The 15,480-nt window shown below is 31.7% G+C and overlaps 2 protein-coding genes across 2 annotated transcripts; both read right to left on the bottom strand.

Moving 5' to 3' along the window:
- Positions 1-3: 3 nt before the first annotated feature.
- LOC114128623 (uncharacterized) lies at positions 4-9,734 on the bottom strand. The gene is made up of 4 exons (XM_027993177.2): positions 8,097-9,734; positions 2,183-2,251; positions 993-1,082; positions 4-811 (listed from the first exon to the last, which is right to left on the bottom strand). Exons 1-4 carry the CDS (start codon positions 9,141-9,143, stop codon positions 740-742), a joined length of 1,278 nt encoding a protein of 425 aa, XP_027848978.2. The 5' UTR covers positions 9,144-9,734; the 3' UTR covers positions 4-739.
- Positions 9,735-12,918: 3,184 nt separating this feature from the next.
- Positions 12,919-15,417, bottom strand: LOC114128624 (uncharacterized). The gene is made up of 3 exons (XM_050198024.1): positions 14,004-15,417; positions 13,413-13,481; positions 12,919-13,336 (listed from the first exon to the last, which is right to left on the bottom strand). Exons 1-3 carry the CDS (start codon positions 14,955-14,957, stop codon positions 13,226-13,228), a joined length of 1,134 nt encoding a protein of 377 aa, XP_050053981.1. The 5' UTR covers positions 14,958-15,417; the 3' UTR covers positions 12,919-13,225.
- Between the last annotated feature and the right edge of the window lie 63 nt (positions 15,418-15,480).

Below are 15,480 nucleotides of genomic sequence, written 5' to 3'. Positions count from 1 at the left end.
TAATATTATACAATAGGTATACTACATACCTAGTACATAATATAATATAGCTATATAGTTACTATATATAAAACTTAGGACTTTAAAGTATTAGTTTTGTACATAAGTTAGTAATTTACTTAAGTATAAAAGACTTAAACAAATAATAATCTTGATAAAGATGTATGATTGTGCCTGGTGTTTTTAAGAAAAGTTAAATTCCCCAATTTAAGGCCCTTTAAAATATAAATAGCAATAATCAATGCTTTTCACATTTAACTAAACAATCTCTTATAGACTATAAACTAACATAATTGTAAAATATATTTCATTTGATTAACAATTTCTTAAAAACAAAATTTAAAACCTATAATATTCTACAATATAATAATTTAAATTTTAGAACAATTTATAATTCCATTCCAGGTTAATCTAGATTATTTGAGTACATCTATTACTTATTATAAATAATATGATAAATTTTATATTTTTTTTAAAGATAGTTTGTTGATGTTTATAAATACATTATATTATTGTTTCGGCGTACACTTATTTAATATAGTTAATTGGTATCTAAATTACAATTATAGTATAATAATATATTATATAGGCGCTATACCTACTCATTAGTCACTAACATAATGTACAATTAAATTAAATTTATATAACTAGAAAATAATGTATTATTATTTACTTCACAGAATCTATAATCATTAATCAATAGTACCAAATTGATATAGTTTTAATTTGTATACATACACTACGTAGAGCTTTTCATGTTTGTCTGGTATTGTATCAAAATGACAAGATAAGTTAAACCCGCAGCAAAAGTCTTTAAACAACAAAATGAAACATAAAAGTAGAATTATCTAAATATATAGGTAGGTACATAATATATTATTTATAATATATAAATTAATAAATAATTTATGTATCAAACTATCAATTAATAAGACAATATACAATATTCATAGTATCTAAATCTATGAATAAATATTAAACACTAAACTTACTGAAATAATGAGACGTATGTTTAATGTAAATATATCGCATGCTGTGAATTCGACAGAACTATGAGAAAGCTGATCCAAAAACAAATGTAGCTGCATAAAAAAAAGTGATAAACGTATAATTTATAATAATTTTAAGGTAAAAAAAGCGTGGTGGCATAGGTGCCGCGTGGATCACAATTACCTATATTATAACTTATAAGTATGTTAAATTTGAATCCAATGATAGATATCATATTGTATACGGAAAAAGATAGATAAGAAGTTGAGAGTTAGCCAATTAAAAAAATATTAATTATTTTAAAATTTTACGAAGTCCAAAATTCACGCGTAAAATAACGATTTACCATAAAATAATTTTAGATTTTTGTTATGGTATATAATTAGTAATCGTAGAAACTAGAAACTTGAAACACACACCAATTGTTTAAAACTTTAAAATGGCATTTTTTGTACAAGATTTAATTTTGGAGTATTGGGTATTTAGGTCATTAAAACATAAACCACCTTTTTCACCGCCCAATTCAAAATATATATCTTATGCTGATAAATCGTCTCCGTTCAGAATCGTTTTTTGTATACAATAATACCTATCATTGAATTCAAATTTAACACTTTTATATATAATATAGTAATCCACACGGCACCTAATGTACAGAAGAGCAGTACCCACTTAAACACGCTTACTGAAAAAAATGTTGTCATTTTTTGTTTAAAAATTTCATCCATATTTGAAGTTGAAATGTCTATCAAAAAATCAGTATAAGATCATTCGTTTTTAGACCCCTCCAAAGTGGTTAAATTTACAATTAGAAACCACCATCAAAGTTAAAAACCCAAAGTTTTATATTGCTTCTATAAAAGTGATGATAAATCGATTTTTTTTTTAAAACAGTTCATTAGTCATTTTAAATTCAATACAACTATATTGTTCCACTCAGAATCTAAAACATTAAATAAATTTTTATTTATTTATTTATTATACCTAGTGTTTCTGACAAGGTCATCTAACTTATTGGCACGGACTAAGATATAATATAATATTATGTCTTAGTCCGTGCTTATTGGTAATACCTATATTAACTTATATTTTTAGCAGTTTAACAAATAACGATTGATAAAGCATAAATTTAATTCTATATTCAATACCCATAGAAAAATAACTTATCTGTATAATATAACAACTTATTTACCTCTTGATTTATACTACAATCCAAGCAATTACTTTTTAAGTTTGCTATAAGTGTCTTAGTATAAATAGCCTGAAACATATAATTATTATTTTTTATTTATTATTGGACACTATAAATACCTATATAAATTAACCTAGCCTTTTCCACCAATATCCGTCTCCACCAAATGAGATCCCCCTGATTTAACCGCATTTTCATCAAAACAATTTGTTTACTACACTTATATATTAAAACCTTTAATACAGTATAAAAAGTTTATTTGACATATATAATTGCTGGAATAAAAAAAATGATATAATATTATTGTATACCTACTTTAGCTATGTATATTGTACTCGTAACTATATACAGGGTTGGACAAGATACATAAAAAGTAGTATCGAGATATTAGATACAAGATACTAGATTCTTGGTTTTGGAGTATCGCAAAACTAGATACTTGATACATTTTAATAAAATTTGTCACTGGTTTTTTAAAATAAAAGGTTAATTATAATTTATTATGGGGATGGACACTTCGTTAAGTATAGATAATTGCAAATAATCCTATATCAAAAATTATATTCTGCACTTGGTATTGTCGTATAGAATTATACTTACTAATAACTATATTTTATAATTTATCGGTACTGAAAAATAATTTCCAAGGGCAAGATACTAAAAAAGCAGTATCAAAATACTAGATACAAGATACTTTGCTTTGAAGTATCGCGATACAAGATACAAGATACAATATTGTATCTAAGATACTTGTATCGAAGATATTGCCCAACCCTGAATAAATAATTAGAATTGGTTAATATATTTTTGAAGTGAAAATTTCTTTAGCCCGCGCGTTTGGCACTTTTTGGTAGGGGTAAAAATATGAGTTCGCGTCACCGACATGCTCATGACCGGTGCATGCGCACTGCGCAGAGCCGAGTGCTGTACGCGTTAGACGCTTTTTAACCGGTCTGTGGCCGCTGCGGCGCTGTGATTGGATATTGCGCGCGGCCGCTGCGGCGCTGTGATTGGATATCGCGAGTGACCGCTGCGATTGGATATTGCGCATGGCCGCACGGCGGCAATAACGTTGGATGTCCGCGGCATTCGTTACTGCTGCTCCGTGTCTTGTCGCCATCGAGTGTTGCGCCGGTCCCATGTTCTGTTCCTGACTCAGCCAATCGTCGACCGAGTTCATCGACGGTATACATGGCCGACGGGGTGCGATGGCGCCGGTCGGTCGGGTGGCCAGCCGAGTCGGGAACAGAACACTACGGGACCGGCGCAACACTCGGCGGCCACTGACACGGCGACAAGAAACGGAGCAGCGGCGATAAATGCCGCAGGTAAGTCTGTAACGTTATTGCCGCCGTGAGGCCAAGTTAAAATAACTGCACGACGGTGTGTGTGTATAGTATAGGTACATCGAAGCAAGAGTTGCTCATTTAAACCGTGTTAAGTTGGTACAGACAAATTTGTTATACGACATAATCACATAACTAATTTTAAATTTTGCAATATACATAAATTAACTTCTAGTAAACATCAAATCATCAGAAATATTGTGTATAACGCGATTTAGTAAAAATCGTACGTTTAGAAATTAAGTTATAAATAAAAAAGTGCAGCGAACTTTTTAATGGAAATTTATATAAAATTCAAAACCGCGGCAGCCGCTTCTAGCAGTCGTTGACACATATTATAATAATACAAAAAACAAACATTATCATTATTATTATTATTTGCAATGATGATAAAATTAGTGATACTTACCACAGCAAAAACCCTTCGTAAACTACGTGTAAAAATGGCTAAGTAAAAAAAAAAACATTAGATCTTTAAACACAATAGAGATGTGATATCAGTATATCAGAAATAATTGAAAAATTGAATGACGAAGGACTATTAAAATATAAATTATTATTACTTAAAAAATAGTATTATTATATTTATTTACTATTCTAAATGATTCCTCTCCAAGTAAATAAATTATTGAAACAAAATAAGTTTACTTAAATTCGCAATACACTTAGCATAGGTTAGGTTATGATATCAAATCTTTATTGTTTTATAAAGATCTACCAAATGTTTTTTTTTTACTTAGGTAGCCATTTTTACACGTAGTTTACGAAGGTTTTTTTGTTGTGAATTGAAATTGAAAAAAAAACAAAAACAAAATAAGCTCGGAGTGTCAAAAAAATGTAAAACCAGATTGATCTTGATCATTTATTAATTCAAACATTATGAAATTTCAAATTTTAATACTAAAAGTACTAAGTTTTCACTTCTATCGGCAGTCCCTGCAACTGCCATTATTATTATTTTCATATTTTTACCCCTTACCAAAAAGTGCCAAACGCGGCTAAAGAATTTTCCACTTCAATAAAAATGAAAATGAAAAATATAAATAATTTAACTAATTATTCAATTATTGATTTTAGATATCACATTATGAAACTTCCCATAAGTAATAAAGTAAAGTTCCTACTATTATTATCAATTAGTAATACAGACTTTTTTATACATTTAAAATTATATACAACTTTTCTTTACTGTTTTATTATAATAGCAAGATTAAGGAATATTTAATAATGAGACAAACAAAATAACTATATACAATTGTGCAATTTATATGCATAATTAAAACTCAACAAAAATAATAAAAAATTACTATGACAATGGCCAGTAGTATAATTTAGCCGGTTCTAATTCACTAGGTAGTATAGGTAGTCCCTAGTCTCTAGTCCATGCAAGTCAACGCCGCGCGCTGCCATTCCCCTCCATGCCATGCCGTGCCGTGCCTTTCTCCAGCATGTGTTACGTGCTATCACAAACATGCCCGGCCCAAAACCAATGCTTAAATTCATTACAAACAAACGCGCTATAATCAATCCTCGAAATATAGACCAACGGTATTTTAAATGGACTATATTTGCAAAACACGTAGTAGGAGAAAATAAATTTCGAGCACGGACGTACAAATGTACAATGTACATACGTATGAATGTCCGTGATTTCGAGTCAATAAAAATTATACAGAACATGAAGATAGATACATTTTCAACGGTATTTCGTTTCCAACATCACTGTTGGATACTTCCAAATTTGAAAAAAAAATCAATAATCGTTGTGCATTGTGCGCATGCGCACACGACGTCGATGAGAGCAGCGTCCCCAGCGACTATTAGGAAAAGATTCAAAAGAATATCACTCTGTCAACACAAATGGCTCGACCGCGCGTAATTTATATTTATACCACCGTTGCAGTCTCTCCTCCACCAATTTGTATTCGAAGTTATTTTCTTCGTGCACTGTGCAGTCATTATTCTCTTTCAGCCTTTAGGATCCACCAGCGTCCTATCCTCTACCTACCGTTTCATAATCGACTTTTCGAACTTGAGTTGATGGATTCTTCGTTGACGAACAATAACATGAACGGTAACCCGTACGCTAATCCGAACGGCAATCAAAAAATAAGCATTAAACTCGACGATGACAACCAGCTATTCAATTTAGTCTGGATAGCTCTGGTCATGCTTTTGAAATTTTGATCCGTAAAGGCCGGCTGTAGGTACGGGCAGATATAGAGTCTCCTCAATGTTTTAGCGAAACATGTATGTAAACAAACTATAATATAATATGCTGACCCGAACGCTAATCAAAATATTGCTAATAAACTCGATGATGACAACAGCGAGGAGACCTATTTGTCCGTAACCTACAGCCATCCGTTATGGACCAAAATTTCAAAAGCATGACAAGATCTATCCAAAATAAATCGAATATCTGGTTGTCATCATCGAGTTTATTGCCGATTTTCGGATTACCGTTCGGGATAACGAACGGGTTACCATTCAAGTTACCGTTCGCCAATTAAGAATCTATTATTTCAACTCAAGTTCGAAAACACGACTACGAAACGATAGAGGATTAATAGGACGCTGGTGGATCCTAAAGGTTGAAAGTGTATAATAACTACTCGAAGAAAACAACTTCGAACAGAGCTGGCGGCCACGGGACTGCGACGGTGCTATAAATCACGCGCCACGCCTGATCGAGCCAGTTGCGTTTGACAGAGTGGTCCTTTTGAATCTTTCCCGAGTGGTCGCTGCGGACGCTGCTCTCGTCGACGTCTTGTGCACATGCGCACAATGCACCAAGCGGATATTGATTATTGTACGTATTCGAAGCAACACACGCACACACGCGCAACCATACACACAAGTACGCACTTACACACGAACACGCACATCAATATAATGCGCATACCCCCCCCCCACAAAAGCCACCCGATGGTAGGTGGATTTGCGTTCAACATTCTGCAGAAATGGTCTTTGATCATGATTATGTTTTTTATTTTTATTTTTTTATTTACTTTTCGTGAGTTTTTTGGATTGAAGTAAAATATATATTATATATTTATCTATTTATAAATACATACATATAATCAAAGTACCTATATTATTTGTTTGTCGTATTTGATTGTATGATGTTAAACCGTTATCGTACTTACCTTTTGTCCATACAATCGGTGAAGACAATTCTGTGAATTGATGGCTAAAATTATTGAAAGTTAACGTGGGAACAAAACATTAGTACTAATCAACTTTAAATTTAACTAACTAATTTAGCTTTATATTTGAGTACAATATGTCAATATATACATTGCTTAAATGTACAGTAATATATTATTTTTTCAACCCAGTATTAGTATCTATGTTAAATAAACTTATATTATTGTATTAAAGGCTTCATTGGTTTTAATATAAACATAGTATAAATTGTTTTGGTAAAAACGTGATTAAATTACGTAAATCTTATTTGATGGAAATGGATATTGGTGGAAAAGTGAAAGGTATACTTTTGGTGGAATCAAAACGTGAATCGCCCCTTTATTTTTGTTCTATAAGGGTAGCCGGGTAGATAATTCATGTATACCTACTATTTAATTCACACATTTTTCTATAAAGATGATAACAATTATGTTTAATTTGAATTTTAAAAATTGTTTCATATTTTATTTTATTTGAATTTTTTTGTATAATATAATATTTCTACTATCAATTAAAAAAATTTGAAAATGTACCAATTGTTTCATTGTCTGCAGATGGCAGATCCATGCATAATAAAGTAAATTTCAGACAGTATTCAGAGCAAACGCCGATCTCGTAATATTTACTTATTACTATAGTATTAGAGTTAGAGTTATTAGTATTATATTAAATAAATAATGTGTCGATATCCTCTTAAGAAGAAACTTCAACACATTCAATCGCATGTTTTGTTTCTGTCTTACAAACGTACAAGGTAACACATAGTAAAACCCGTTTCACGTGGACAAAAATCACTCAGACTGTAGTTCAAGTTAAGCAACCAAATTTTCACACTAGAAAGAGGAGATCTTTGACTGTGCAACGTCGTATTTACTTTTTCGATATCTTAACTGCAATAAATAAGTTATTGAAGTTTGAAAAACATAAAAATAATGTATTTTATTTTATTTTATTATTTTGAAATAATAAAAAACTTTTTTCGTATTAGTGAAAAAATAAAAATGATATTGCATAGACAATATTCTCCATTTTATAGTGTGAAAATTTGGTTGCTTAGCTTGGATGGATTAAAGCTGCAATACAGCCCAAATGGTTCTTATACTCAAGTGTAGTAGTTTTTGCTGTATGTAAAATTCTACGTCCGTAAGACGAATACACCGCCTGCAGTGCTGGGTGAAGCCGAAGCGCCCTCTTAAATTGCATTAATTCGTGAACAAATTTAATCTGTAAAAACCATATACCCACGTAACCCACAAAAAAAAAATTTGCAAGTCCTCTATAAACGCGTATAGAACTATAATATGTATATAAATTGCACACAAAGTACGTTTTAAACGAATTAACGCGGGAACGGCATGATGGCGGCTCGATATACTAACCTGCTTCGTGGTGTAATGCGACATCAGGATTATTCCCATGTACCGCAAAGCGTAGTGCAGCATCCAGCAGTAAACGACGAGGCCGGACATGGCGTATTTGCCCATGACGTGAAACGTCTCGTAATAGATGTCGAAAAACGACATCACGCACACCGCGCACACCGACATGCCGAGTTGCACGCCGAACACGTTGTTCAGACAGCCGATGGCTTCGCGCAGCAGCCAGTGTCTGATCCGCAGCGTCTCGACAGCGTCGGCGGTCGCCGCGACGCCGTCCGGCGCGTCCTGCAGCTGCTCTTCGGCAACAGCGACGTCGGACGCGTCGGGTGTCGCTGCAGCGTTGGCGGCTGCGGCATTCGCGGCGTACCGCGAGTGTTTCGAAGTGCGCGCCAATCCGACGGACCGGCCCAGCACGACGACGTCGTTGTTGACGGTCTTCAGCTTGCAGTACAGCAAGAAACACTGTTCGACGAACTGCGTCTCCGAACAGCACATGGTCACGTTCTGGACGTAGAGAAACGCGTAGAAGACGATCCCCTCCACCAGCGCCGTACCGTCGCCGCCCGGCGTCCACAGCATCCACAGCCGCAGCACGTTGACCGGCACGACCAGGAGCAGGCACGAGCACACGGCCGCGGCGGTGAACACGCGGTACCGGCCGGCCTCGGCCACCGTCGTCGGCGCATACGTCTCGTAGCACCCCAGCGTCTCCCTGTACTTGTCGTATCCCACGGTCACCGAGTACAACAGCGCGATCCTCGCCAGCATCGACGTCACGTTCGCTATGTTCGGGTACATTTCCTTCAGAATCCTGATCGACTCGCTGCTGCACTTATCGCCGATCCGGCAGACGACCGCCGGCCCGACGAACATCACGTATACGCACGACACCGACAACAGCACGGTGGACCCTATCGGCAGAGACGTGTTACTGTTCCGGTTGCCGTCCTGCGCGTTTGCCGGAAACACGCCGAACATCCTCCAAAACAACGCGATCGGCCAATAAGCAGACAATTTGTTATTATTATTATTATTGTTTACTACCATTTATTACTATGATGGACGACTTTCAAAAGATCTATTACTATATATTTGTATAATATACCTACTGCAACACCGATAATTGGTGTACCTATTATTCACTTCCTTTATACCTGCAGGTTATAATATATAACGATATAATGTAGCAAATGCCAATAATTTAATACATAACCGCGGCAAAGTATACCTACGTTTGGTCAGAGGTGTCAAATTTGATTGAGACTTCGTGGCGTTTAATAATGTTTCCTTTCATTTCATTACTATTACATATAATATACATACCTATATATGGCTATATCTATTCAGGCCTTTTGGTGCCATGTTCTTAACTAAAGACGGAAAATGAATACTTTATTAAGTTTAAAAAAATAAAAATGAAATATACATATCTACTCAACTTGACGTTTGATGTATACTTACATTATATTTTTACCCGTTTGTTTTGTTTTATATTATATACTTTTAAACTAATCTTAACGATATTCGAGTGCTAAAAATAATATAATAGAGTAAAATATCGACTTGACCATTTATTGATTTATTAAACATAATAATATTCTTAAGCGGTATTATATATCATAATGAGCTTGGAACAAATTGGTTTATCGACTCTAAATCAATGTAATAAATTAATAAGTAATAACTAATAATATCATTGTAAATAAACGTATTAGTTTAAAAAAAGTGGGAAAGTGGTTACAACACTACTGTACGTAGTATGTGTCGAGTGGGTCACTGACCACTGTAATGGATGAATTAAATGATTATGTATCAATATATCAATATACATGAAAAACGATTTTTACCAGAGATTTCAAACTTGCATTGTTAGGTGTAAATTTAAAACAAAGTTTAATAATTGTTAAACTTAATTGTATATCCAAAATTAATGGATAGGTATTAAAAATATTAATACTAAATACCAATAGTGTATAGCCTCGTATATAAATACAAGGTGTACATCAAATGTAATATATGTATTTTTTTGTCAATAGCCGATAAATGTATTATATATGTACTGCATTTTATTTACAAACCAACCCACCAATAAAATATTATGATAATAATAATGCAGAGGATTCTTATTCTGTAAACTCTGGTGTCTTCATTTTTTTATGAAATACCCACTACCTATAGACTTTACAAAAAAAAAATGTTATACAAATATTGTTACATCTTTCAATAATAACATTCATATAATAGTAATTAAATCATCTCCTAATTTAATCTTATAAAAAAGGTAAAATATTCGCAAAGCTGTTATACCCATTATTTTATTAGATAAACCTACGAGAATATTTATCAGTTACGTCCTAACGACCCTCTTTCATTTTTATAAGGGTAATTCATAACTTTTTGTAAACAACTAATTAAAGTAATAGTTCATTTATTTAGTTCATAATATACGAGTATATTATTACTATACATTAAAAATAAAACACTGTGCAGCCGTGTAGGTATAGCTAGGTAAAACATTAAAAAAATTTTAAAAAGCGGGTAAATAGGTACCGCTCTGCTGTACATTAGGTGCCGTATGGATCATTATTATATATTATAGGAGTGTTAAATTTGAATCCAATGATAGTTATCATTGTATACGAAAAACGATTCTGAACGAAGATGATTTGTCAGCCTAGGATATAATTTCTAATGGTTGGCGAAAAAGATGGTTTATGTTTTAATGGCCAGAATACATCAAAATTTAAGTTCTTTTATAATTATTGTAACTTGTAAGCTAAATTTATGAAAAATCTTGTATTAAATTTTCGACTCTTAGCTACTTATGCAAAATTTTTTATAAATTATACCTACAAAATAATTTGCAAATATTCATGATTTTGACGAATTTTTGTCAATATTTGAACTTCAAATGCTAATAAAAAAAATTGTCCCTATGTGTTCTTATAATTTTTTAATCACTATAAGAATAACTTATGAGAAACTTTGTATTAAATTTTCAAGTACTTTGACAAGTATTTTGACCAAGAAATATTTTTCAGCATTTCAGTTGTCTATAAATAGCTCAAAAAAGTCAAAATATTTTGGAAATTAAATCATGTAAAGAAAATGACAATCTAAATATTCTAAATAACTAGTGAAATTTTCAAGTATCTACGACTTATACTTTTTGAATAATAACAAATATTTAAAATCGTTATCGAGGATAAATCGTTATCGTTACGCGATTTCGTAAAAATGTAAAATTCAAACGCACTTAAAATTTGTCCATAATGATGCTTCGAGTTTTCTCTATAGCTACTTGAAGAAAAACCTATGGAAAACTTAGTGTTGTATTTTTAATCCTTAGTTATAAATACAAAACATTTTATGATTTTTCAACTTCAAAATTACTTACAAATTTTCGCCTTTTCGACAGATTTTGTAAAAATTTGAACTATAAATGCTTATAAAAAAATTGTGACTAACAGTTTTTAATTTTTTTTAACTACAATAAGATCAACTCATAAGGAACCTTGTATTATATTTTCAAGTTTTTTTGGTAATCCAAATTTTTTTAAAAATTTAACTATATCTAGATAACACTAACATAAACATTTGGTGAAAATTTTAAGTATTTATAGTTATAATTTTTTAAGTTACACTAAAATAAAATCGATTTTGTCAAAAACTGGTTTTGCGTAAAAATTCCTGTTTTTCTGTTACTTTTTTAGGGTTTTTCCTGACGCTTTTGAGAACTATTGGAAATTTTTTACTTTTAATCCCCCAAACTCCAGAGTACCAACTAGATTCACTTTCCTATCAGAAACGGGGCTGCGTCTAAAAATCAAAGCATTTTTACTGCTCCAAAACGTGGTGACAGACACAAAAAAAAAATTATAAAAAAAAAAACACATATCATTATAAAACCAATACAGTCACCAATCCGTTCAGAATCTAAAACTTTTATTTTCAATTTATTATTAATATCTTAACGACAAATCATATTATATATTTTAATAAAATATATAAGTATAAATAATTATAGTTATATTCATTTGAACTAATAAATAAAACTACAAGTAATCTACAAGTAATAGACTAAAGAGTGACAAAGACCTTTAATACTTACATTATTGACTATTTAGTATTTTTTATGAATGAAATTGTACTAATATTACCAAATAGGTTGTACCAGCAGCTATAGCCTAAATATATATATATAATATATATAAAACAAAAATTAATTATAGTCATAAATTATTCGTTTTTATTTTTAAAAGATACCACATCTATTCAATTTGTTCCATAGACCATAGTACCTAGGTACCTACATAATAAGGATATACCTATAAATAAAATATGATAAGTGAATAAAACAGTGAATTAATAGATAGAACTGCCGTAGTAGCTACACATTAATTTATTTTATTCATTTTTAAAACATAAAAACTAAAAATAAACCGTTTAGCAATTTACAGCAACATTTTATTTTACGACCTTTACAACTAGCTAAGGTGATAACTAGAAATTAAGGAATCTGCAATGTTATTAAATCTTAAATTGTTAAGAATTATTTTATGTACACATTGAATACAATATACCTTTAAGGTAAACTGCTACTAGTTAAATAATTGAATTATGAAGTATAATAACAACAAAAATATTAGAATACAAAAATAATATTTGAAATACCTACCCATAGTTTAATTACTAACAGAGTTTGATAATTTTTGAAAATTGTGGTCGAAGACTCGTAGTGATAATCAGTTGAATTTAGATATCAAAAAAATCGAATAAACACTACATTTTATAAATACCTAGGTAAAAAAACAATGGTCAGCTAGTATACTCACAATCACAAATAAAATTATAGCAATACATCCATAGTTCATAATAATTAATAGGCACAATATATGAAATATATGCAACAAATTTATTGCGGTATTTAACTTTTTGGAAATTTTTGGATTAGTTCCAGAACTCGTTAGACTTTATTTTCACCATTAGAGCTTTTTTAAATTTGTTCAAAAAATTGAAATCAAAAATTTTTTATAATGGTAAAATGTCGATAATATAAAGAACTAAGAAACAGGTTAGTCTAGGTTAACACTCCAACCATTTCATGTAGGTACCTAGGTATAATAACTTTATATTTTATTTACACTTACCGATTTTATAATTTGTGTATTTAAGGTGAAAAAATCACACGCAGTAAATGCGATTGACTGATGTCGTATTTGATTCACAAACAACAATAACTAAAATCATTTGAACCAGTGAAAACACTATGTATAATATATTATATTATAAAATATATATCACATGGTAATTTACCTCTTCTTTTGTACTATTATCCAACATTTGATTATTTGTATCTAAAATGATTGATTTTGATTTTATTGCCTAAAATAAGTAATATAGAATATATAGTAAATACTAAATAATAATGCCTATTTATAATATATTTACTTAGCTTAATATTCTTCAATAAAATATGAAATTGTAAATGAAGGGTAAAATAGGTGTTTTTGGGTGGAATTTACATGTAGGTACCTTTTTTTACTTGGATATTTTCCCGGGCGGAATTTACCACAGATCTTATTTTTACCTGTTCATTTCGAGCGGAATTTACTATCTCCCTGCTGGGTACCTATTACAGAGCGCTGAATAGGTAGGTATGCTGCAGTTACAATATCTGAACGTAATCGACTTTTCAAAAATAAGTAAAAACTTTATGGTATTAACGCTTGACGATTTAATCCTAAATGTATTTATTATAAGTTATTTTTAAATACGTCTACGAATTAGGTTTAAATACATAATATTACACTAAAAAATGTAATATGGGTAATTTTAAATATTTTAATATCTTCTTAAAGTAATTAGGTTCTTTTATTCTTATATCAGATATTCTTTACTACTTACCTGTTTCGTCGTGTAGTGTGCTACTAAGATAATCATAAACAATCTCAGAGAGTATTGAAACAGCCAACCGTAGACCAATAACTTCGACGGAGAATTGTGAAATATCTCATAATAAATATCAAACAAGGCCATTACCCACAACAAGAACACCGACAGTCCCATCTGGATACCCAACAGATTGTTGAGGATGTCCACCGCTTGGCGAGTCAGCCAGTGCTTGATTCTGAGTATCTCCACAGCATTGGCCATCGGATGACTAATTAGCCGCGGACGATAAAAGTCCTTGTCATACCTGACGCACTGGAACGATTTCTTGTAATCTTTCCACATAGTTGCCGACGAGCCCAAAATAAACGGGTATTTAGCGTAATTAACGTTTTCGTTTCGTAGTTTTTTCAAATCGTCGTTGATTCCCCGGAATCTGGTGTAGATTATAAAACACTGGGTGACAAATTGCGTTTCTATACAACACATGCTCAGGTTTTGAATGTATATGAACAGATAGTAGATTAACAACGATACGTCGGAGGACTCGTTTTGGTACAGGTAATACAACCGGCTTATATTTATTGGTAAGATTATACTCAGACACACGAAAACGACGGCGAACGAAAATATCTTGTAGTTCTTGTGCTGGGTAGATGACGTCGGCGAATATATTTCGAAAGCCTTTATAGTTTCTTTGTACTTGAGTAGACTTTGTTTCGATTGAGCCATTATGGCTATCCTTGACAAGAGAGTAGTGGACGCCAACACTCTAGTGTACATCCCGATCATGGCCGTAGAGAAAACGTCACACCAATGGTCTAATTTGCATAAAGCGTTCGACGCGGTGATAAAATTGTAAACGCATGTGACAATTAAGAGTACTGAGTATACGTTTTGGAATTTATTATAAGTTAGATCGACATTGAACAGACCGCACAGTTTCCAAAACGATTGGACAAGCCACATATCGATAAATTTTAGGATATGTTGAAGTGTAAATAGACGTATTAGGTACCTATTTACAATCGATTATTAGCATAAATGCCAAATAAGAGTTACATAAAAACGGACAATTACCTAAAATAAAAACAGTTATTACTATATGTAAGTAACATATTAATATGTATTACACATGTTACAATATATAGGTTAGAGATTATTAAATAACAAAATTTTGATAGTAATACGCCACTAATACCTAGTATGTACTTTTTCAATAAAAAAAGCCAGGCACACAATAATAAATTGTTGTTTGTTTACTTATACCAACTTTATACTTATATATGTTTTGAACATTCTGTAAGCCGTGTAAACAAATGTTCTAAACACCAACACCTTTAACTTATAAATAATTAAACACACATTATTATTTGTTTGAAATTGGAGTGGACAATTGTCAAGACGATTGAGTGGTCTTCGATCTAAAACATGACAATATTAATATACCTACCTACTATTTTTAATCATAGTTAAAAAACACTGATTATAT

This window comes from Aphis gossypii, chromosome 1 (assembly GCF_020184175.1).
Source record: "Aphis gossypii isolate Hap1 chromosome 1, ASM2018417v2, whole genome shotgun sequence".
Classification (NCBI taxonomy): domain Eukaryota; kingdom Metazoa; phylum Arthropoda; class Insecta; order Hemiptera; family Aphididae; genus Aphis; species Aphis gossypii.
This window is presented reverse-complemented; position numbering and strand designations above follow the sequence as displayed.